Source organism: Coffea eugenioides, chromosome 11 (genome assembly GCF_003713205.1).
Source record: "Coffea eugenioides isolate CCC68of chromosome 11, Ceug_1.0, whole genome shotgun sequence".
NCBI lineage: Eukaryota > Viridiplantae > Streptophyta > Magnoliopsida > Gentianales > Rubiaceae > Coffea > Coffea eugenioides.
In genome coordinates, this window is record NC_040045.1 from 46,061,178 (window position 1) to 46,082,687 (window position 21,510).

At 45.2% G+C, this 21,510-nt stretch overlaps 3 protein-coding genes across 3 annotated transcripts; 1 reads left to right on the plus strand and 2 right to left on the minus strand.

The window, feature by feature from the left end:
* The first annotated feature begins 3,281 nt into the window (after positions 1-3,281).
* On the plus strand, positions 3,282-5,318 carry LOC113753764 (stress-associated endoplasmic reticulum protein 2-like). Its single transcript, XM_027298005.1, has 2 exons — positions 3,282-3,460; positions 4,889-5,318. The coding sequence occupies exons 1-2, from the start codon at positions 3,458-3,460 to the stop codon at positions 5,090-5,092; spliced, it is 207 nt and encodes a 68-aa protein (XP_027153806.1). The 5' UTR covers positions 3,282-3,457; the 3' UTR covers positions 5,093-5,318.
* A 4,352-nt stretch (positions 5,319-9,670) lies between these two features.
* LOC113752723 (uncharacterized protein K02A2.6-like) lies at positions 9,671-10,633 on the minus strand. Its single transcript, XM_027296798.1, has one exon. The coding sequence runs from the start codon at positions 10,631-10,633 to the stop codon at positions 9,671-9,673; it is 963 nt and encodes a 320-aa protein (XP_027152599.1).
* Positions 10,634-16,641: 6,008 nt separating this feature from the next.
* On the minus strand, positions 16,642-20,598 carry LOC113753374 (F-box only protein 6). The gene is made up of 2 exons (XM_027297511.1): positions 20,438-20,598; positions 16,642-18,251 (listed from the first exon to the last, which is right to left on the minus strand). Exons 1-2 carry the CDS (start codon positions 20,581-20,583, stop codon positions 17,003-17,005), a joined length of 1,395 nt encoding a protein of 464 aa, XP_027153312.1. The 5' UTR covers positions 20,584-20,598; the 3' UTR covers positions 16,642-17,002.
* Between the last annotated feature and the right edge of the window lie 912 nt (positions 20,599-21,510).

A 21,510-nucleotide genomic window follows, 5' to 3' on the forward strand; every position in this document is an offset into this window, starting at 1 on the left:
ACTAACAACCGTTTGTGTTAAATTTGTCTACCTCCACAAGATATACATCTATTTTTTCAAGATATAATTCATTTTGATCCGCGGGTAAAATATAAAACAAATTTTTATGAATTTTACGCATGACATTAAAAATGATGCACATGCAGTGGTTTAAAACTCACCCTTTTTTTTGGCCAATCATAACCATAAATCATTCACGTACGGACGGTCATTTTCCAATAGCTAAACAACTCCGTGCTGTTGCCTTGGTGCCCACCGTCACATGGTATATTCGTCAAGAAACCATGCACAGTCAAGTAATCTGAAGTTCAATTTAGGCTCCCTCATCGTCAAAAGGGCGGAAAAAGGGATAATTTGAGACCCCATGAGTACCATATCAACGAATTGCGTGTGATTTTCATTCTGATTTTTCTTTTTGTTTGTGTGTGTGTGGGGGGGGGGGGGTCTTTGGGGCTTTCTTTGATTAGAAGAAAAGTTATGTGGGGAAGTGAAGTGAAATAAAGTAAAAAAAAAAAAGGAAAATTACTTTCCAATGTATTTTTCTTTGGTAAGAAAAATCTTAAGAGAAAATCGGGAGTTAGTGACAGTCAATGAAAATATTGTGAGTAACTAACAATTTTTTTCCAAAATATTGCAGATTTTGTGAGACACAAAATGCAATAAAGTGAAGAAAAGTGCAGGAAAATTTGCTAACTTTCCTGTGAAACAACGAAAAAATAACTCACTTTCTTACACTTTTCATTGAAATAAATACTACATTAGTACTCTAGGAATTGGAGGTCTTGGATTCAAATCCCTTATCTTCTCTCGGTTCTAAAGTTCCACTCCTTTCCGGCTAGAAAATTAATATATATAATACTACATCAGCTGTTTTTGGGAGTGTTTTTGAAAAATTTTGCTGTAACAGAGTTTTTAGATTATATTTTGAGATATTTTCAAAAAATATTTTGAAATATTTAAATGTAGAAGAGTTTCTAGAATATATATTGAGATATGTTTTAAAATTTTTTAAAAATTTAAACTAATTTTTAGATTACCTTTTAGAGTACTTTTTAAAAATTTTATTATATTTAAAAAAACTAATTTTTGAAAAACACCCCATCCAAACGGAGCTGCGGCGGGAGCTTGAAGCTTGAACTAATAAGAGTCCTATTGTTTCTTTTGGTATTTTGTCTTGTACAAATCCCGAGTCTCCTAACCGATTGAGGGGTGACAGGGGCTTAGTCTCTCACCAATAAGATCAGGCCAATTACTTTAATGGGCCAATTCTCATTTTCTAGGGCCAGTGAGAAATTGAAACCTCCTAACCCAGGCCCAAGTTTGTAAATTTGACTTGGAGTAGAATGGTCAATAGCCGAAACGGCGTGAAGCGCCAGCACATTTATGACTTTGAACTGTTCAATTTTTATTGGTTTTGTTCTCTTAACAGGGGTGAGCAACTAAAACTGGGAAATGGATCTTCTAGGAAATTGACCTGTATCTTAGAACCAAATACTACTACTGGTTAAAAGGGCAAAAGAGTTGACCAGTTTGTTATCCCCGCCGACGGTCGGACCGATTACTGACCGCAACAGGGAACGGATTAACATTGGGCAAATGTAACAACTGTCGTCTCACTCGGACCATATAACTTGCATGAACCTTATCACAACTTGGGCTGCAAACGAGCCGAGTCGAGTTTTAAACTTATCAAACCAAACTCGACTTAATAATAGGTAGGCTCGAGCTCGACGAGCCAAGAAAATTGAGTTCGACTTTGATTCAACCAAGGAAAAACCAGACTCGAGTTCGAGTCGACAAGACTCGCGAGTTGTAACTCGATTTCTGACTCGCAAGCAGCTCGAATTGTCAGCTCGTAACGTAGCTCGAATTTCTAATTCGTGAGCAGCTCGTTAGCTCGAGTTTCTAGAAATTAATCTAATAAAACAACAAATAATTATATTTTTTAAATAAATAATAAATATTAGAAATATATATGTATTTTTACTATAAAAATAATAAATATATATATATATATATATATACTCGAGCTCACGAGCAACGAGTTTAATATTTTGATCTCGAGTTCGATATTGATCGAATTCAAGTCGAGTTTTGATTCAAACTGCTCGCGAGCGATTCGATTCATTTGCAATTCTAATCACAACCGAATGCACCCGTCAACCTAGATGACCCCCCCTTTTGTTTTGGAGGTTTCAAAAATTTCGAACCAAGGAATTCTTTAGACATTTTTAAAAATGACGCACCACTATGAAGTAACTCTAATGTTACCCCAATAAAAAAAATGAAAATCTGATGTTATCATACACATTGGGAAAAGAGATGGGTTCGATGGTTCAAAAAGCTGGTATGAAAGAGAAATCCGAATTCAATCTATCTCACTTACACTAAAAAAAATGGAAAAAAAAAATCGTCTTTACCTTGCTATTATTTGTTCCTAAATATTACGGACAAATGTACTCATAATCACTCATCAGTTGCTAGTAACCTCATGTTTTTGTAGGAGGAGTTACCATATACAGTTTAAACCTTGTAAAAAAAAAAAGTTATTTTTTTGTACTCAGAATTGATGCGGCTAATTACCAAAACAAACCAACTAGTAATTTATTTTAAACAAAATGTATCCGTAGATCCCTTCATCCATTAAGAAGAGTTCAACATGAAGAAGAATAGATAAAACAGAAAGTCATATCATGGTTAAGCATTTTAATGATAAATAAATAAATATATATATATATCATGTGTAGGTAATGAGAAAATAGATAAATCATCAATTTATGCAACAAGTGAACAAACATGAAAAAGTGAACCATATTTCGACAAACAAAAAAAAGAAAAAGAAAAAGTGAACCATATTTTATTCCTCTTGTTGCAAGCCGCAGAGGTAGAGTTACCCATTTTAAAAAAGGAGAAGAAAAAAGTTCAAAAGGAGAAGAGCAAAATTAAAATATAAAAAGTGTGAGTTGGGCTGGGCACCGTTATACTTATTTTTTGTTTTGGCATCGCGAGTTAGTGCGACTGTAGCTCAACAACTCCGTATTGGGTGTATTATCACATATTTTATCAGTTTCCTAAAATCATTTTGTTTTATACGTTATTCTTATTTCAGATAAATTCTAATCCACTATCTGATTAAGATTTTTTCCCTTTCCTTCTACGTCACCCGCCATAGCTGACGGAGAACATGACCACCAATAACAGATTGCCACGGGCGTAGGAATACGTGTCTGACCCAGTTGCCACTGTGACCGTGACGCGTCCGTGGTGACCTCTATCCTCTCAAATCCCGTCGCTCCTCTGAGAAGTATGTTCACATTTATTTATAAATAGCGAATGAATTAGTGGCCAGCTGATATTTAATCATTTGATCGCCGGAGAACAGATCACCCGAGAAATCTCCGGCGCTTTATCTCATTTCAATTGTTCTTAGCAGTTTGACCCCCCCCCTCCTGCAACAATGGTGAGGCTTTAATTTCTTTCGCTCGTGTGCTGTTTTAACTTCGCCAATAACAGCTTTTTTTTTTTGTATTATTATTATCATCAGTAAATTTATTGCAAGAAATTGTGCGTACATCTTGTGTTTTTTGATTGTTTAATGCATCTTTGTCTGTTTCTGTTGAGTAATTTCTGGGGAAAAACGGTTGAGAAAATGAATCAATGTAGATTTCTAATTCTTGCATACTTTGCCTGCTCTAAGGGTCAGATCTAAATAATTGAAAGGATCTTATGAATGATTCTTTCTGTAAAGCATTCATGAATCCTCCTCTTTTTTTTTCATGGAGGGGGGGAGGGGGGATGCGATCCAGGTTTTAGATTTAGTCACCCCGTCCCCGTCCCTTTTTCTGAGTGGGGTGAGGGTGTTTAAGGGGGGGGGGGGGGAATAAAAAGCCATATTCTTTGGTTATCTTTACAAATTGCTTGCGGAATTAGGAACTTTTAGCTGACTCAATTGACTTTGTGATAGAAAGGATAAATCTTTTTCTCTTCACAGTCTTCTTTTGCGAGTCGAGGAGGATCCAGATTCAATTTTTAATCGTTTTTGTTTTATTTATGAAATTGACTGAACCATTGGGAAAATTCCTTTACTAATCAAGCGCTAAAGGTATTGATTCTGCCATTCCACTAGGGAATGGGGTACTCAGTGAGTTGACCCTATGATTTTTAGACTAGTTTAAATAATGAAAATAAAATATCTTGGGCATCCTGGGGAGGTGTGGAAACTTAACTAGAACAGGATTGACAGAAGCTGGAAATTTAGGCAAACAGGGTGAATTTGGTGATGGATTTACGTCAAAAGGAAGTTATGACATCCGGGCCAATTTTGTGAGGCAGGTATAGATGCTAACATAGCAGTTTTATCTGTTCGTGTTTCGTCTTAGGTGATCAGGCATTCTCTTGCCAAAATGGGTCAAGTAGGGATTCGAGGATTTTACTGTCAGTGGATCTCTCAAGGGATTGGCATGTGTGGCACTATAGTATAGCATACACATTAGATGGTAGAGAACGAAATCACGCTGGTTTGACACTATACATCTTGATGCAGTGTCGTTAGATTGGTTTAGGGCTGTTGGCTTTTGCTTACTTCCACATATTTGAAACTGTTAGCTTTCTAGCATTGAGCTGGTTATTATCATCTACAGTTGCACTATCCTGACTTTGTGGTCCAATATTCTGCATGTGTTAAGGAAGGATTCCCATGTGTTGAGGGATTCAACAAAGCTATGCTTTGAATTTTAGGAGTGGTCTTGTAAATGTGGGTCTGTATTATTGGTGGATCTTGATGCTAATTCCCACGTCTTGTGGGTTGCTAGATTTTATTGTTTGCCTCAATTGAGAAACAGGTATTAACAGTACGAGGCATGGTAACTATAGAATAATTTTTTTGCAGACTACATCAAGGCGTCTTGCTGATAGGAAGGTGGAGAAGTTCGAGAAGAACATCACCAGACGGGGAGCAGTTCCTGAAACTAGTACAAAGAAGGGAAGCAACTACCCTGTCGGCCCTATCTTGCTTGGTTTCTTCGTTTTTGTGGTCATTGGATCATCTATATTCCAGATAATTAGGACAGCAACAAGTGGAGGAATGGCTTAACCGTCCAGTGGTCAATTGACCAAATACCGGCTGCCAGTTGTAGTGTTTTTTTTTGCCTGTTAGCAGGCAAATGTAGAAATTAAAGTGAATCGTAACTAGATAAAACTTTGTTTGTGTTTAAAGGACTGATGGAACACACAGTTTTTCTTATATAGCTGAACCTTTTCTCATTCAATCGATGTTGTGCTTTTTTGCCTGTTGAGTCAAATATGGGTCGTTTTTTCTAGTTTCATTTCGTTTCTCATTCATTTGACTCCTGTTGTTCTGACCGATCATTGTCTTCCTGGTTTGACAAAGATCCGGATGAAACAAGACGAGATGGGCTTTCCTTGTTGGCTTGTATTTGTGTCATAAAAAGCTATTAAATTTGTTTGATGGGAAAAAATCGACTTTCCCATGAAGAAAGATTTTGGCAAACTAATGTATATTTCTTTAGTAGTGTGGACATCAGCCTGCATTTGATGTCCTCGCTACCGGAGGCAAGACAACTAAATCTAGGTTAGCGGGATAAGGAGCCCACAAGCCTGATCCTGTCCTACTCTTCATCAAAACTGCTAGTTCTGTTCTTTGCGTTGGCGACGGCGTGGTTCCGTCTTGCTCGGAAAAGAATGCCACCAAGTGTAGGATCACAATTTGTAAACAGAAAAAAGGCTTGAACAAATCCCCCTAACCTATACGCAACATAGCCAAAACTGAGCTGGTCCCTCGGTGTGACCATGTCCACCTCGTTGAACCAAAGGCGGCTGAACGAGTTATTTAGTGTTGCATGTTCCCTTACGACGATTGCTCCCTCTGGCACGTCTGCAATAGGTTACGTAAATAGATTAAAACATGGTGTAACCTTATGAAAATTTACACAATCAGTTAAAAATTCTGCAAAGCTTCTTTGACGTGCTCTTGGAAAAGATTTTGATGCATCTAGGATCATGTTACAGAGCCAAGGATGATAATCACGTCAGACACACAACTCATGCTACTGCCTACTACAAAACGCCTTACAACGTATTCTATATCAGATGTTAGTATGCTGCAGCTACGTTTACATTTCTTGACAATGAACAATCCTTCCTCCTCTCAATTCTATTCCGTGCACCATAAACAGGTCTGAAGAGGTCGTTTTTGTCCTGTTGGAGTGAGTCATCCGAGCTGGAGAAGGCCTCTTATCCTGGGTGGTTATCTCAGACGAGGTCACCTGCTTAAATTGTAGGAGGGACTAGAGTCCCCGGTGTAACTCCGAAACTTAAGTCAGTTCGGGAATGAAAGAGTAATGGGTATAGAGAAGACTAGTATGCCTTTACCAGAAATTTGGCCGTCCCCTTTCTCAGTGGAGGCGTTGAGTATTTATAGGAGTCAGATAGGAGAGAGGGACTGCTTGCACAGGTCCCCAGAGATCCGGCAGTGTCAGTGTATCAAGGTGAGTTAATGGACTCTGCGGAAAGGTGCGCCGGAACAGTTGTGTCAGGCGGCGTATGTCAGAGCAGCTTTAACAGAAGTGTCAGAGGTGTCAGAGGCCAACTCCGGTTGCCAGGTCATTATGCTTGACCTCGGCTTACTGAGTGAAAGCCCTGGCCGAGGCAATAACTGGGCCGAAGTCAAGGCCCGATGGTGGGAAGCCGAAACAGTCGGAAAAGCTCTAGTGAGCTGGAAATACCCACCTCACTAAGCCCCCCAGCCTTGGAAAGGGCGAGGTCGTGGTCACCCGAAGTCATCACTTCCCGAGGCTGACGTGCGTGTGTAACACGGAACATGGCAAGGACACGTCACGACTGTGTAGATGTGACTGGGGGAAGGTGGAACGGGGGCTGGCAGCTTTAACGTCGGATCAATACGATCGATTGTCAGGTGAACAGCACCTTCATTAATGAGGGGAGAGAAAGCTTTAGGGAATCCCAAAGATTGCGTCTCTTCGGTTCCCCCCCCTGTTGCCTATAAATAGGGGTTTCTTTTCACCGTTCCATTCTTTACCAAAATTCGAAATCACCTCAGAGCTCTGTCTATTTGCTTTTTCACTTCGGCAATCTTTCCAACCTATCTTCCTCAGCAACTTCTTCACTTCGCATCTTCTAAGTAAGTTCACTTCTTCTTTCTGTATTAATGGCTAGAACAGCTCGCACACACAAAGAGACGGTGAGGCCTGACTTCACCGAGGCAGAGAGGCCCGGCCCTTCCGAGGAGAGAACTGCATCCGACGCCGAGGAAGGAGGTGCGGAGGCTTCTTACCTAGCCCGGGGAGGAGGTGCGGAGACATCTCGCCGAACTGAGTCTCCGGAAGAACAGGCCGAAAAGATTGAGGTCGAGCCCGAGGTCTTGTACAATGATGACCTCGGGAATGAAGTTCCTAGGGACGAAGGTGTACAGGAGCCCTCCACTCCTCCAAACGTGGCCACGCTAAACTATGGTCAGATGCCGGCCTTCATCAGTGCGATGGCCCAAGATTCCATAGCCGAGGTGATCCGCAAGTACCCGTGGAGGAGGGATTACAGTGTCTACCTGCCGCGCCCACATCAGTCCGCCGCTCTGCCTCCAAAGGGTAGGGTAGCTATCTACACAGAACAGCTGGAGGCCGGACTCAGGGTGCCCACCACAAGGTTTCTTCGGGACTGCCTGAGGTACTGGGGGGTGAGGATTACTCAGCTCACCCCAAATGCAATTCGTATCCTTGTCGGCTTCCAGCTACTCTGTCGACATCAAGAGATAGAGCCAAACGTGAACCTCTTCCGCCGTTGTTATTCACTCAAGAACAGTGGGAGCGAGAAGGGGTGGTTCTACTTCGGGAACAAGGTTCCCAAGTTGGTATATGATGCCCCGAGCTCAATAAAGGAGTGGAAGAATAACTTTTTCTTCGTCCCCGCTGAGGACTTCCCCAGGGGATTCTGGTGGAGACCTCCCACTTCGGTCAAAGAAACCTCCCCGGGCAAATTGGAAGAACGCAACTTCCAAAAGTTGACGGGGTCGGGCCTGAAGATTAACTGTTGGGACTTCCCTGAAAGAGTGCTCGTGAAGGGCGAGCTCAGCCGAGCCTTGATCAGCTCGGATCACACCATCCTCGTTTCTACTAGGCTAAAAATACCTTGTACTTTTCCATTCCTCACTTTCTTGTTTATTTTCCTTGAATTCTAACTAATTTCATTTCGTGCTTTGCAGTAATGAAGGTTTCCGACCTGATTACCTCGGGAGAGGTCGAGGTGGCGAAGAGGCCATCAAAAAAGCGCAAGGATGATGCCGAGCCCTCATCCAGGCCGGCTAAAAAGACTACTGGGGTGGCACGCTCTCGCGAACCCGCCGTGGTGATCATAGGCGAGGGTTCGCACACCTCGGGCACGCCTGGTAGATCCAAGACTTCAACCATCCCGGTGGAAGTTCCATCCCATGGAGTAACCATGGCCTCTCAACCTCGGGGCCGGGGTCGAGGTTCGACCGTGGTCCAGGGTGACTCCATCTCGGGGAACTCGTTATTCAACCTCCACCATGTGCCCTCTCTTGCAGCCGGGGAGGACAAAAGGCACTCCGGGGCACAATTTTGCCCGGAGTGGGATGTCAACGTCAATGACCGCTGCAAGGACCCCCGAGTTGCACACGAGCTCCTGGTGAATTCGGTCCTGCCACGGGACAATACTTACACCAGGAAACTCAATCCAGCCGAGCTGATGCAGGGCGCCGCGGTTTCCTGGGCCTCCACCACGGTGTTCTTTGCAGAGATGCATCAGCGCTTCGAGAACTTTATAGAAACTTACGAGTCACCAGCCGAGCTCCAGAAGAGGATCACTGATCTGGAAGAGAAGCTAAAGGCCACCGAGCTGGAACGGGACAAAGCCACAGCGGCGAAGAAGAAGGTCGAGGTCGCCAATAACTCCCTCTTGACTGCCCTTGATGAGGAGAAGAACAGGAGAGTTCAAGAGGAAAAATCAAACAAGGAGGCGATCGACCAAGCCGGGGTTACTGCCGTGGTGGCCTTCCGGAAGTCAGAATCATTTACTTGCGAACTCGGCGAGCTCACCAGGCCAAGCTTCATGTTCGGCTATACCTCGGCCATTAAAGAGGCAGCGCCCTTCCTTACTTCTGAACAGTTAGAGTCCCTTCAAGATGCTCAACATTACAATGAGGACGCCAAGGAACTGTACGACCGTATGGCTGAGGGCATCCAAGAGGGGAAAGACTTAGCCGAGCTCCGTGCTGAGTTCAACAAATGGCTCCAAGAGTTTGATTTGGATGATGAGGGCAGTGAGGGGAACCAGGCCGGCGGAGGAGATGGACAGCAGGGAACCGAAGCAGGGGGTGAGACTATGGGGGACCAGAACCCCGGAGGAGGAGATGCTTAGAAGCATCTATTTTTGCAATAGATGGGCCGAGGTCGTAGATAACCTCGGCCATTAGCTCTTGTAATTGGGAGTCGAGGTCATGAATGACCTCGGCTTCATGCTTTTTCGAACTTTCAATAAAGTTGGCCTTTTTTAGTCTTGCATATTTTTGTTTTGCCTTCTTTTTGATTACTGCTTTGTCCCCTTATTTTTCACTTAGGATAAAATGAGAATAAGTGAGAAATAACTTTAAGAAGTAAGATATAAAAATACGTACCCCTCAAGGGTAATACAACTTAAGGTTCTCAGCATGCCAGGTTCGGGGCACCCGCGAACCATCTCGGTAGGCTAGTTTACAATATCCGTTTTGGCTGGACTCAACAACACGATATGGTCCTTCCCACTTTGGGTTGAGTTTTCCCTGAGGCTCAGCTCGGCTAACCGAGTTCTTCCGGAGCACAAGGTCTCCCGGATTGAATCTTAAATTCTTGACCCGAGCATTGTAATAGCCAGCTAGGATATTTTTGTAGATCGCAACTTTGGCCGCGGCCATATCACGCTTCTCTTCGGCGAGGTCGAGGTCGAGTCGCCGCTCCTCTTCATTGACTTCGGCAGCATACGCAGCCATTCGTGGATTGGGTGTGATGAACTCGGATGGAACGACAGCCTCGGACCCATAAGTTAGGGAAAATGGTGTTTCTTGAGTCGCCGACCTCGTCGTAGTCCGATAGGACCACAGCACGCTGGGGAGCTCTTCCATCCACGATGATCCAACCCGGTGAAGCCTGGTCTTGAGGCCATGGAGGAGAGTTCGGTTGAAGTTTTCGGCTTGTCCATTCGCCTGAGGGTGGCCCACCGAGGTGAAATGTTGCCTGATCCCCAAGTTCTCGCACCATGCCTTGAAAGGGTTATCAGCGAACTGCCTTCCATTATCCGAGATGACAACTCGAGGCAGTCCGAAGCGACAGACCACGTTTTTCCAGAAAAATTTTTGAACAGCCATTCCGGTGATGCTCCTCAGGGGCTCTGCTTCGACCCATTTAGTGAAATAGTCCACTGCCACCACCACGTAGGCATAGTTGCCTGGGGCTCTGGGGAATGGACCGATTATGTCAGTCCCCCACTGCTCGAATGGCCATGGCGAAGTGATGGGGATCATAAGATTAGTCGGTTGGTGGTGCTCAGGGGCATGGTGTTGACAAGAAGGGCAACAAAGAACCATGACTTGGGCATCTACCCTCATGGTGGGCCAAAAGTACCCGAGGAGCAGAGCCTTCTTTACGAGCATCCTGAAGCCGACGTGGGCACCACAGAGTCCCTCATGAATGTCCTCGAGGATTCTCTCGCCTTCTTCCGGGGTGATACATCGTAGCCAGGGACCGAGGTAGGACCTCTTGTACAAGAGACCTTACCGGAGGGTGTACCGAGCTGTTTTTCGTTGGAGCTTCCGTGATTCAGCTCGGTCTTCTGGGAGTTCACCCCGGCTGAGATATCGAGTTAGGGGCCCCATCCAGGTGTCCCCAGGGTAGACAGGGTACACGACCTCAGTTAAATATCCCGGCTCAACTAGAACCTCTACGAGAACCGTTTTGTTCAGATCGGAGAAAGAGGTGGAAGCAAGCCGGGAGAGGGCGTCAGCCCTTCTGTTTTGTGATCGCGGTATTCTTTGGATTTCAAAAGACTCGAAGTGTGTGGCCAGCTGGAGAACCTTGGAGAGGTAATGATGCATCACCTCCTCCCTGGCCTCGTATTCACCTAGTATTTGGCACACAACGAGTTGGGAGTCACTATAGACCAAGACGTGCGCGGCCCCCAGCTTTCGAGCTAGTTGCAGGCCGGCAATAACAGCTTCGTATTCGGCTTCATTATTTGAGGCTGCGAAGTCAAACCTCAGGGCATACGAGCAAATTTCCCCTTGGGGATCTTCGAGGAGCAAGCCGGCTCCACTACCCTCGCGATTGGATGAGCCATCCACATGCAAGGTCCATCGCAGAGGCTCGGCGGTGGACGGGGTGACAGCCTGGGGGGTAGCCGGGATGGTCTCATTCACTTCCTCAAGATAAGTAAGCTCGGCCAGGAAATCTGCGAGAGTCTGGGCTTTAATTGCCGTGCGGGGCTCATAAGATAAGTCGTACTCTCCCAGCTCGATGGCCCACTTGGTGAGGCGTCCAGAGGCCTCCGGCCGTGACAGGACCTGCCGAAGTGGTTGGTCTGTCCTCAGGCAGACGTGATGGGCCAAGAAGTAGGGCTTAAGTTTACGAGCTGCATGGATTAAGGCCAGCACAAGTTTCTCCGCCTGAGTGTACCTGGTCTCCGGACCTCGGAGGACTCGGCTGACATAATAAACAGGTGTTTGGACACCTTCCTCCCTTATCAGTACGGCACTTACGGCTTCAGCTGCAGCAGACAGGTACAAGAACAATCTGTCCCCTGGACGAGGTGAGGTGAGTGTTGGGAGGTGGTTGAGGTAATCATTTAACTGCTCAAACGCCTGTTGACACTCTTCCGTCCATGAAAATTTGTCGGCTTTCTTGAGGACTTTGAAAAATGGCAGTGCCTTGGAGGCGGATTGTGATAAAAACCGATTCAGGGCGGCCAACCGCCCCGTCAGCCTCTGGACGTCGCGGACGCACCTTGGTGGGGACATTTCTTGGATGGCCTTCACCTTGTCCGGATTTGCTTCAATACCCCGCCTAGAGACGAGGTAGCCCAGGAACTTTCTCGAAGTGACCCCGAGAACACATTTCTTGGGGTTCAGCATCATTCGTGTCTCCCGAAGGACTTCCAGGACTTCTTTCAGGTCGGCAAGGAATGTGGAGGTTGTCTGGCTCTTCAAGAGGACATCATCTACGTAGGCCTCGACAGTCCGGCCGATTTGAGATTTAAAGGCTTGGTTAACCAAGCGTTGATACGTGGCCCCGGCATTCTTTAGTCCGAAAGGTATGGTGGTGTAACAGTATGTGCCTTTGTCAGTATAGAAGGCGGTCTTTTCTTGATCCCCCGGACTCATCCCGATCTGGTGGTACCCTTTAAAGGCATCAAAAAAGCAGAGGACTTCATATCCCATTGCCGAGTCCACCAAGGTGTCGACCTTAGGCAATGGGTAACAATCCTTGGGGCAAGCTTTGTTGAGGTCGGTGAAGTCGACGCACATCCTCCAGGCCCCGGTGTCCTTCTTTACCATGACCGGGTTGGACAACCAGGTCGGATATTGGACCTCCCGGATGATCTTTGCAGGGAGGAGCTTATCTACCTCTTCGCCCACAGCTTGGCTACGCTCAGGACCGAGGTGCCTTCGTTTTTGTTTGACCGGGCGGACTTGGGGGTCGACATTCAGCTCATGTATCATGAGGTGATGCGGAACTCCTTGAACCTCCTCCGCGGCCCAGGCGAAGACGTCCCGGTACTTTCTTAGGAGGTCTACCATGCCTCTTTTAACAGGATCGGGCAGTCGGGTACCAACGCGAACTGTCTGATCAGGTTTCGTGGGGTCCAGAGGGAGTTCTTCCACCTCATCCCCAGTCTCCAGCCTTAGGATCTTCTCAGCTCGCTGAGGATCAATGCTATCTATCGAGAGGATATTTGACCTCTTCTCGGGCCTTACCCCGGAGGTTGATGGGGAGGCTGCTTGTAGAGTGGCGAGGTAACACTCTTGGGCCGCGCAGACATCGCTGCTGACCTCGGCTACCCCCGCAGGAGTAGGAAACTTGAAGCTTAAGTGGTAGGTGGAGTACACTGCCCGCAAAGCATTAAGCGTAGGTCGGCCGAGTAGTAAGTTATACGGGGAGTCAGCTTTGACTACTGCGAAGTTGACGGGAATGGTTCTGCTGCGGGGGTAACGCCCTATAGTCACTGTCAAAGTCACCATCCCTTCGGGTGCACAATGTGTCCCCCGAACCCGACAAGAGGGGTTTTCACCGGGGTCATGCACCCCCTGGCCAGTTTAAGGCTCTCAAAGGTGCGGAGGTACATGACGTCAACGGAGCTCCCCGGGTCAATGTAGACCTTTTTGACGATGTAGTTATTGGTGAGGATCTCAATCACCAAGGCCTCATGACTGCTGGAAGCAGCCGGGACTGGATCACTAGGCCCGTAAGTGATTACCTCGGATAGGCGAGCACTTGTCTCGGCCTGATCCGGGTTGGTTTGCCTGTAGGTCCTCTTTCGGGAGTTCTGACTGTCTCCTCCCGTCGGACCTCCGGCAATTGTGTTGATGACCCCGGCAATGTTGGATCCATACCCCAGCCCGTGGCCTGAGGATCAGTCTCGGGGAGGCCTTTTTGTCTCCCTAGGATCTTCCGGGGGCCTACAACTGCTTCTTGATGTCCGCCTTTCATCTCGGCGTTGGTCACCCCGGTTTTCACGTCGAGGTCCATTGCGAGGTTGACCTCCACCTCGGCGGATGAACTGCTTCAGGTGTCCCTGTCTGATGAGGTTCTCGATTTCCCTTTTGAGGTCGTTGCAGTCCTCGGTTTCGTGGCCGGTGTCCCGGTGATACAGGCAGTAGAGGTTCGGATTCCTCTTATCCCTGCTGCTGAACATCCTGGGAGGGGCCTTCCCGAGGTTGTTCTGCTCCATCACAGACAGCACTCGGGACCGGGTGGTGTTTAGGGTGGTCAGCTCGGACTCAGGGATGGGTGGCTTCCTTTTGGAGATCCTGTCGAAAACGCTACGGCGGTCTCGGCTAGGACTTTGGAAGGCACTCCCCGAGCCCATTTCACTCCGGCCAAGATCTTTCCCCTTCCTGGGGTCTATTCTCGGGCGAGCGGCTTGGACCTCCTTCTTCATGCGGTTGAGGTCTTCGGCCTGGATGCCCTTCTCGACCTTCAACCACAATTCGTGGAGTGAACGGGGATACTTCTTGTGAATCCCCGTATTGAATACCCCGGCAACGAGCCCATGGGTGAAAGCGGCAATGGTGACCTGCTCATTAGGGTTGGGTATCTGCACGCTTTCTTCGTGGAACCTCTGGACATACGACCGAAGTGATTCCCCCGGGTTCTGCTGCATGTTCAACAGATAAGCCGAGGTCCGGGTCGTCGGTCGGGAGGAAACAAAACGGTGAAGAAATTTCTCCACTAATTCCCCCAGGGTTGAAATGCTCCTAGGTTCTAGGCCCCAGAACCATTTTCGAGCTGTCCCCTGGAGGAATACCGGAAAAGCCCGGCATATGACGGGATCAGGGATGCAGTATAGGCGGAAGGCCGAGATGAAGGCATGAATGTGGTTTTCCGGATCACCTCGGCCGTCATAAGACGGTATCGAGGGAAGCTTGAAGTTGGGAGGAAGTCTCTCTTCGTTGATATCATCGGTGAAGGGTGGAGCCCTCTGGTAATCCACCCCGGCTCTCTCCGTGGGCCGAGGTTCCTCAGGTCGCCGGCCCAACAGCCCTCTTGATAAGGACCTGGTCAGGGAGGCTACCTTAGAGGTGGCCTTGGAAAATGCTTTCTTCGAAGCACTTCGGCTCAAGCGTCTTCCATCGGACTCTTCTTCGGACGAACCTTCAGGGGATCCATCCGACTTCCTTTTAGAGGACTCGGCCTTTTGCTTGCCTTGTCTCTTGAGATACCTCCCTAACTCCTCGAAAATGTTAGGGTTCTCGGTCACAAACTCGGCCATACGGGTTATGGCTTCTTCGTTTGCGGGCTGGGTCCTTGGGGACTCCTGCCCTTCAGAGATACCTTTTTGCTGAGCTACATTACTCTGCTCAGCCCCAATAGCGAGAGCTTTCCTGCTCCTAGAACGCGTAGGCTTCATTTTCTGATGTCTTTGCGTTCCCACAGACGGCGCCAATTGAAGAGGTCGTTTTTGTCCTGCTGGAGTGAGTCACCCGAGCTGAAGAAGGCCTCTTATCCTGGGTGGTTATCTCATACGAGGTCACCTGCTTAAATTGTAGGAGGGACTAGAGTCCCCGGTGTAACTCTGAAGCTTAAGTCAGTTCGGGAATGAAAGAGTAATGGGTATAGAGAAGACTAGTATGCATTTACCAGAAATTTGGCCGTCCCCTTTCTCAGTGGAGGCGTTGAGTATTTATAGGAGTCAGATAGGAGAGAGGGACTGCTTGCACAGGTCCCCAGAGATCCGGCAGTGTCAGTGTATCAAGGTGAGTTAATGGACTCTGCGGAAAGGTGCACCGGAACAGTTGTGTCAGGTGGCGTATGTCAGAGCAGCTTTAACAGAAGTGTCAGAGGTGTCAGAGGCCAACTCCGGTTGCCAGGTCATTATGCTTGACCTCGGCTTACTGAGTGAAAGCCCTGGCCGAGGCAATAACTGGGCCGAAGTCAAGGCCCGATGGTGGGAGGCCGAAGCAGTCGGAACAGCTCTAGTGAGCTGGAAATACCCACCTCAAGGTCCAAAGGAGTCTTTTCTCACACATGATTGTGAAGGTTAACAAATTTGGGGTGGCCGAAGTATGGACGCAATTTGCCAGTAATTACTTTTTACTACCTGGAGGAAAAAAGAAGAAAAGGAAAAAGAAAGGGTCTCCACTCTTGCAAGTGAACCACCATTGGTACACAAAATCTTACCAGATCACTCAGAAAAGAGATGGTACGAAGAATTGTAATGATGTTGTGGCTTTGATCGAGATCCTCCATTGAACGCCCCACCGCCTCCACAACGAAATGCTGCATGGCAAAAAGAAAACTAAAATAATCAATTTTCAGACTTGTAGAAGTTGTACGCTTAGTCATGTATTAACTCTTTTCTGCATAAAAGAGGAGAGCATCTTCGCTGTCTTTAATTTACTCAAGTCTCTTATTGAGTTCACTAACTTCAGCCTTTTCGTCAAAGTTTAATTAGATAGGTTATAGTGCTCGTTCTATAATACACTCGTTGAGAAATATGATTGCTTTCTAGTCCATATGATCAATCAAAAGCACTTATGATGAAATACTACTTGATGCTAATCTGCCCAGTTGCGAACAGTTTCCTAGTGCAGTTGATTCAATAAGTTTCAGCCACAAATAGAACAATAGCAACCCTTTCACCATTTGCAGCGCCCTTTGCTGGTTGACTTTGGGTTACCTCATTAAAAGGCAGGGAATCCTGAACTTAAAAGAAAAGTTAGCTGCATTTCCCCCACCAAGTAGTACTACTGTAGCAACGCAGGGAATCCCGAACTTAAGGTAAAAAGTACTGTAGTAGTAAGCAAGGGAAGGTGCAAATCCAATTAGTCATTTAAGTTTCCCATCAAGTAGTAAAGCAGCCCAAGTCAACATAACAATGAATTTTAGAGACCATTGGACAAGATTTACAACGTGGCCATGAAAAATAATTATGACTGAAAGGGTACACCCACACAAGGGATTACAAGCTTGAGCAGGCCGAAGCCACTCTCGAAGCCATTCTAATGATCTTAACCAGCTGAAAGAATGGTTATTAACCATTCTGAACTGCTTAAAATTAATAAGGCCATTGCCTAGATGTTTGTACAGGAACAAAGGTACAAATTACTCTTAAAGTCCTAAGGGTGGTGTTCATATTCATAATCATGGAATGTAGCCTGCAGATGGCAGTGGAAAATGTTTGCAGCCCATCCCAGATGAATTTTCACATTGGAACAGCTATCACTTTGACATGATAGCATCGAGCAGTGACAAGAGTCAACAAATCAAGCAAGAGCTGTCAAACATGGATGAAATGCAGTGCCACATGCAATCCATTGCTTCTTTCTCCCACGTGGCAAGACACAACCTGGAACCTTCAGCCATTCCCTGCTTGATAAATCATATGTAACAAGCCGATTCATTTGTCTTGATCTCAGGGATAACATAAGCAAACCTTTGTTGCCCAAGCATGTCATCCTAACGTGCTTTCCGTAAAAGTCTAAGCACCATATGTTTGGCATTCTGTCAACCTCCTTCCACAAGAGAGTCATCTTTTGCAGCTCCCATATGCAGACACATGTAGCAGCATTCTTTGTGAGCAAGCCCACAAGCATGATCCTTCCCTCAGACTCTGCAAGTGTGTGGTCACTCAGGTGCAGAGGGGCAGGGATTATGAACTGCTTCCAACTCCCAGAAATTGTATCATAGGACACAATCCCATCAGGATCTGATCGCATGAAGTAAAGCATGCTATCAATCGACACAGCCTGGGACCTGAAGTTCAGTGCAAGAGGGAGCTTAATATTGGGGGGGATGCTTCCTGGCCGAGTCCAACTGTTCTGTGTGGAGTCATAAACTTCATACTCTCCATCACTACCAACCCAAAGGATCTTATAACCCCCACTCGTGGATTTCCCATTCAAAGTCATGCCAACAGCCACGCGGGACCAGACCTTAACAGATCTAGCAGGCAACTCCCTAAAAGATCTTGTAAGAGGATTGCATACATAGAAACTGCGGTGTGCAATATCAAGGAAACACACGAGGCCCCCTGCTGAAGCCACTGGCAAGACAATTAGCTTAGTCGGCAATGCGGGAACAGTTGGGTGGTGCCATTTCTTTGACGTTGGGTCATACATTGCTCCGGTGTTCACATTTTCGTGAGTGATGGTGTAAAACCAAGGTTGGGATGGAGGAACTTCAGCACACTGTTGGGAGAAACTTTGAGAAGTAAGTAATGAGTTCCACTTTTGACAAACTGATCGAAAGCGAAAAAATGTGGCTATGGGGAGCCTTGCAATAACAGCTTCAAAAAGGTCCTCCGGAAAATCTTTCCAAATTGTCTGCTCCATAATCTCAGTGGACCTAGTAGTTTCTGTCAGTTTTCCACGATTCCGTTCTTTACGAGCTTTCTTGACTGGTGGTGGCTTGCCAGGCTCCAACATTTTGAGATTTTCAGATTTTCCAGCAGTCATTATAAGATTGTAGCAGTTATCTTTTATGGAGTTATCATCGAGATTAAAAAGGCACCAGCTGCACAAAAGAATAAGCTGTACACTCAAATATTCCCCCTTAAGAAACTTTAGACAGGGCTGAACAACCAGTGACAGCTTGAAACTCCCGACAAATGGCCAGTGGCCCAAAGATGATTGTTAAGAAACATCAATGTGAAAATCCACAATTTCGTATCAATAAAACTAATTTCAAGAGGAAGTTGGTAAGATGGTTGAAACATGATCAAAAAATTGACAGACAGTAAAAAGAGGTGCATAATTTTCCATGCTGAAGATCAAAAGTAAAATTGAAAGTTAACAGAGTAGACCACAGTAGACACACCAAATAAAGAAAAAAAATCTAGAAAAAAAAACAGAACACATATGCTTCAGTCCTTCAGCAAAGACTTCTGTAATAATTACCTGATTGTTGCATCCAAATGAGTAGTTACGCGACATTAATCTCTACAGGGGTGGAGGGATGGATTGGATGGTACAGGGGGAAGGAGTGTAAGTGAGAGGTCCCGGGTTCAAGATGACCTCTCACTTACTCTAAATATATATATATATATATATATATATATATATATATATATAACATTGATCTCTACAGTATTTCTGGAATAACTTGAGCCACATACACTGTCAAATGATTAACTAAAAAGGAATCCAGAGTTATTGGTTAAGATACTTTAATCTTGTCTGATCCCTAATTTCAGTATTGTAGAGTCTAGAGGTGGTGATTCATTCTATGATCATATCTGCACTAATGGATGCAAATGATTAGAAAAAAAGATCATCAGAAACCAGAGAGCAGAATTTTTATGCAGGAAGATGTGATGCCTTGAGATCTGGGAAAAACTTTCAAATAAATTTTATTTACAAGCATTTTAAAATCTTAAACTCCATCAGACTAGACCACTTTTTGATTACACGAGCAAAAGTTATCTCTTTTGACATATTCGCATCTTAGGCTGTTGGAAGAACAGTGTCAACTATGTCTCAGAGCAGGAAAGTTGTTAAAATTCCTTAACTACTAAACGTTTTAATTCAAGAAATTTTAACATTCTGCGTAAAGTCTACTCCTATATGGTACATAGGAATTTATGAACTTGACCACTAAAAGTGAGAGGAAACATAGACACAGAAATTTAAAACAAATCCAGGTCGTTTCAGCAAGAAATTTCAAGGGACTGCAGGAAAAAAATTTGACACTACCATAGAAAAAAAAAAGAACAAGAAGAAGAGAGTGGAAAATGAAAACTAAGACCATTTGTCACAATTTTCCCAAAATAATTAGACGGTGAAAAAATGATGTTCCAGTTAATTGTTAGAATATAGGAATTCAACAACCAGAGTAGGTGTAATCGCTGTTAAAAAACTACAGACTTATCTAGAGCTTGTATTTTGCTAAAGATACATATAGGAATGCAGAAATTTCGGTGCACCAACAATAGACAGGGAGCCATGACACTTGAATGTAGTTACCAAGCACAATAAAAGTGGGGAGAAAAAGGCAATGGCTTTGAGCATAGTATCGAAGAACTCATCATGACCAAGTTTAGCATGTGTAAAAATGTAAGAAATCGCAAGTATTATGCTGCCAGACCCTTCACTTTTCCATTATAACTGCGAAAAGGGAAGGGGGGGGGGGGGGCGGGGGAAGCAATTTAAGCATAATAAAAAACAAAATATAGAATAAGTATATAAACATTCATCTTCCCTACAAAAAAGTTTACACCAAAATCTTTAAACCAGGCTGGAAATGAACTCAGAAACCGCATAATATCCATCAAATTTGTGCGCAAGTTTTTGCACTGCCTCACCTATCTTTTTTATGGCCATTGCAATAATTAAGCACAAAAGCGTGCTAATCGAAGAGCAGAATTGATATACAAGTGCTCCTAAAGAGAGCCACATTGTAACATTCAGCATACAAGGCAGATGCAAATATATCACTCTCCAGTTCAACGGCAAGCGAAGATCAACCCAAAAGAAGAAGAAGAAAGGGCAAACGAGGTTTTAATAGAAGAGTGCCAAAGCCACAATAAATTCCTAAGCTGAAAGGTAGAATCTTTAAGTCAAAAAACAAAACCATGGATCATTTCTCAAATGACGAAGAAAAAAGGAACAAGTATGATATTCAACTATTCACCCATCTTCAGCAGAATAATTAAAAGCGTAGAGATAGGTAGGTAGAGAGTGAAAGGGAGAGAAAAGGGATACCTGTGTTGGTGGCGGTGGTGGTGCGGCGGTGGTGGAAAGCGGAGAAAATAGCTAGGAGGAAGAGGAGACGCGTAGAGGTCTAAGAGGTCTTGAAGCTGTCCGATGAGCTGCCTGAGCATGGCAAGCCCACCACCTCCACCTTCCATGCCAATCCCCCCAGACCCCAGGTCCCTGTCCCCACCCCCCAAACCCCAATCCAACGCTTTCCCCTCCACACCTCTCTCTCTCTCTCTCTCTATCTAAAGGATGTATGTATCTATGGTTCTTCTTCTTCTTCTTCTTCTTTAGCTGTCATTACTCGCTGCTCACAGTAGCCTCAAGGGTGGTGGTTGTTTTTGTTATTGTTTTGGTGTTGTTTTGCTTTTTGCTGGTTTGTTTGGTTGTCGGAATCGTAGGTTAATATGTTTTACTAGTATTGGTTACTCATTCATTCATTCTTGTTACCCACTCTTGTGGCGCCACGTCAGCCGCCCCCATACGACTAATTGAGTAGTATTGACCCTCTACGCAACTTTTCTTTTTCTCCCTCTTTTCTTTCTTTCTTTCTTTCTTTCCTTCCTTCCTTCTCTCCCAGTCATTATTGTTCCCTTGTCATCTCATGTTTGTTACTATCCTTCTCGTTTTACCAAATCACCCCTTATTGCTGCTTCTATCTCGTGATTTAACGAGTGATGAAGCCACCTCTTCGCTGTGGTTTGCGGCATAATTGCAAAGACGACCTCCTGTCAAGCTTTTCAATGATTCTTTAAACTTTGTCACCGAGGATTGAATGGGATGGGACGAAGGAGGTGGGGATTTTATGCTTTCATCCATTAACAAAACTTCTCGTCATTATTCAAAATTTTCAATTTTCATTTTGCCACTGTTTTTGGTTTCGAATTGACGGAGCTTTGTGTGTTCACCATGGCACATAGCAACCCAAAAAAAATCATACAAAGTATAAAGAGATATCTTTATACTTGCACCAGCCATCGCTTGTACCGTTTCCAATGTCAGGGGATTTTCCACAAAAAACGGATAAATTTCTTTATACCTTTTTTTTTTTTTTGGGGTTCATAGGTGATCCGAAGAAT

Coding starts and splice junctions, on each gene's coding strand:
- LOC113752723 (XM_027296798.1), bottom strand. CDS start 10,633: ATGAGGGTAGATGCCCAAGTCATGGTTCTTTGTTGCCCTTCTTGTCAA.
- LOC113753374 (XM_027297511.1), bottom strand. CDS start 20,583: ATGGAAGGTGGAGGTGGTGGGCTTGCCATGCTCAGGCAGCTCATCGGA. Junction 18,252..20,437: donor CACCACCGCCACCAACACAG/GTATCCCTTTTC, acceptor TCTTTTGTGCAG/CTGGTGCCTTTTTAATCTCG.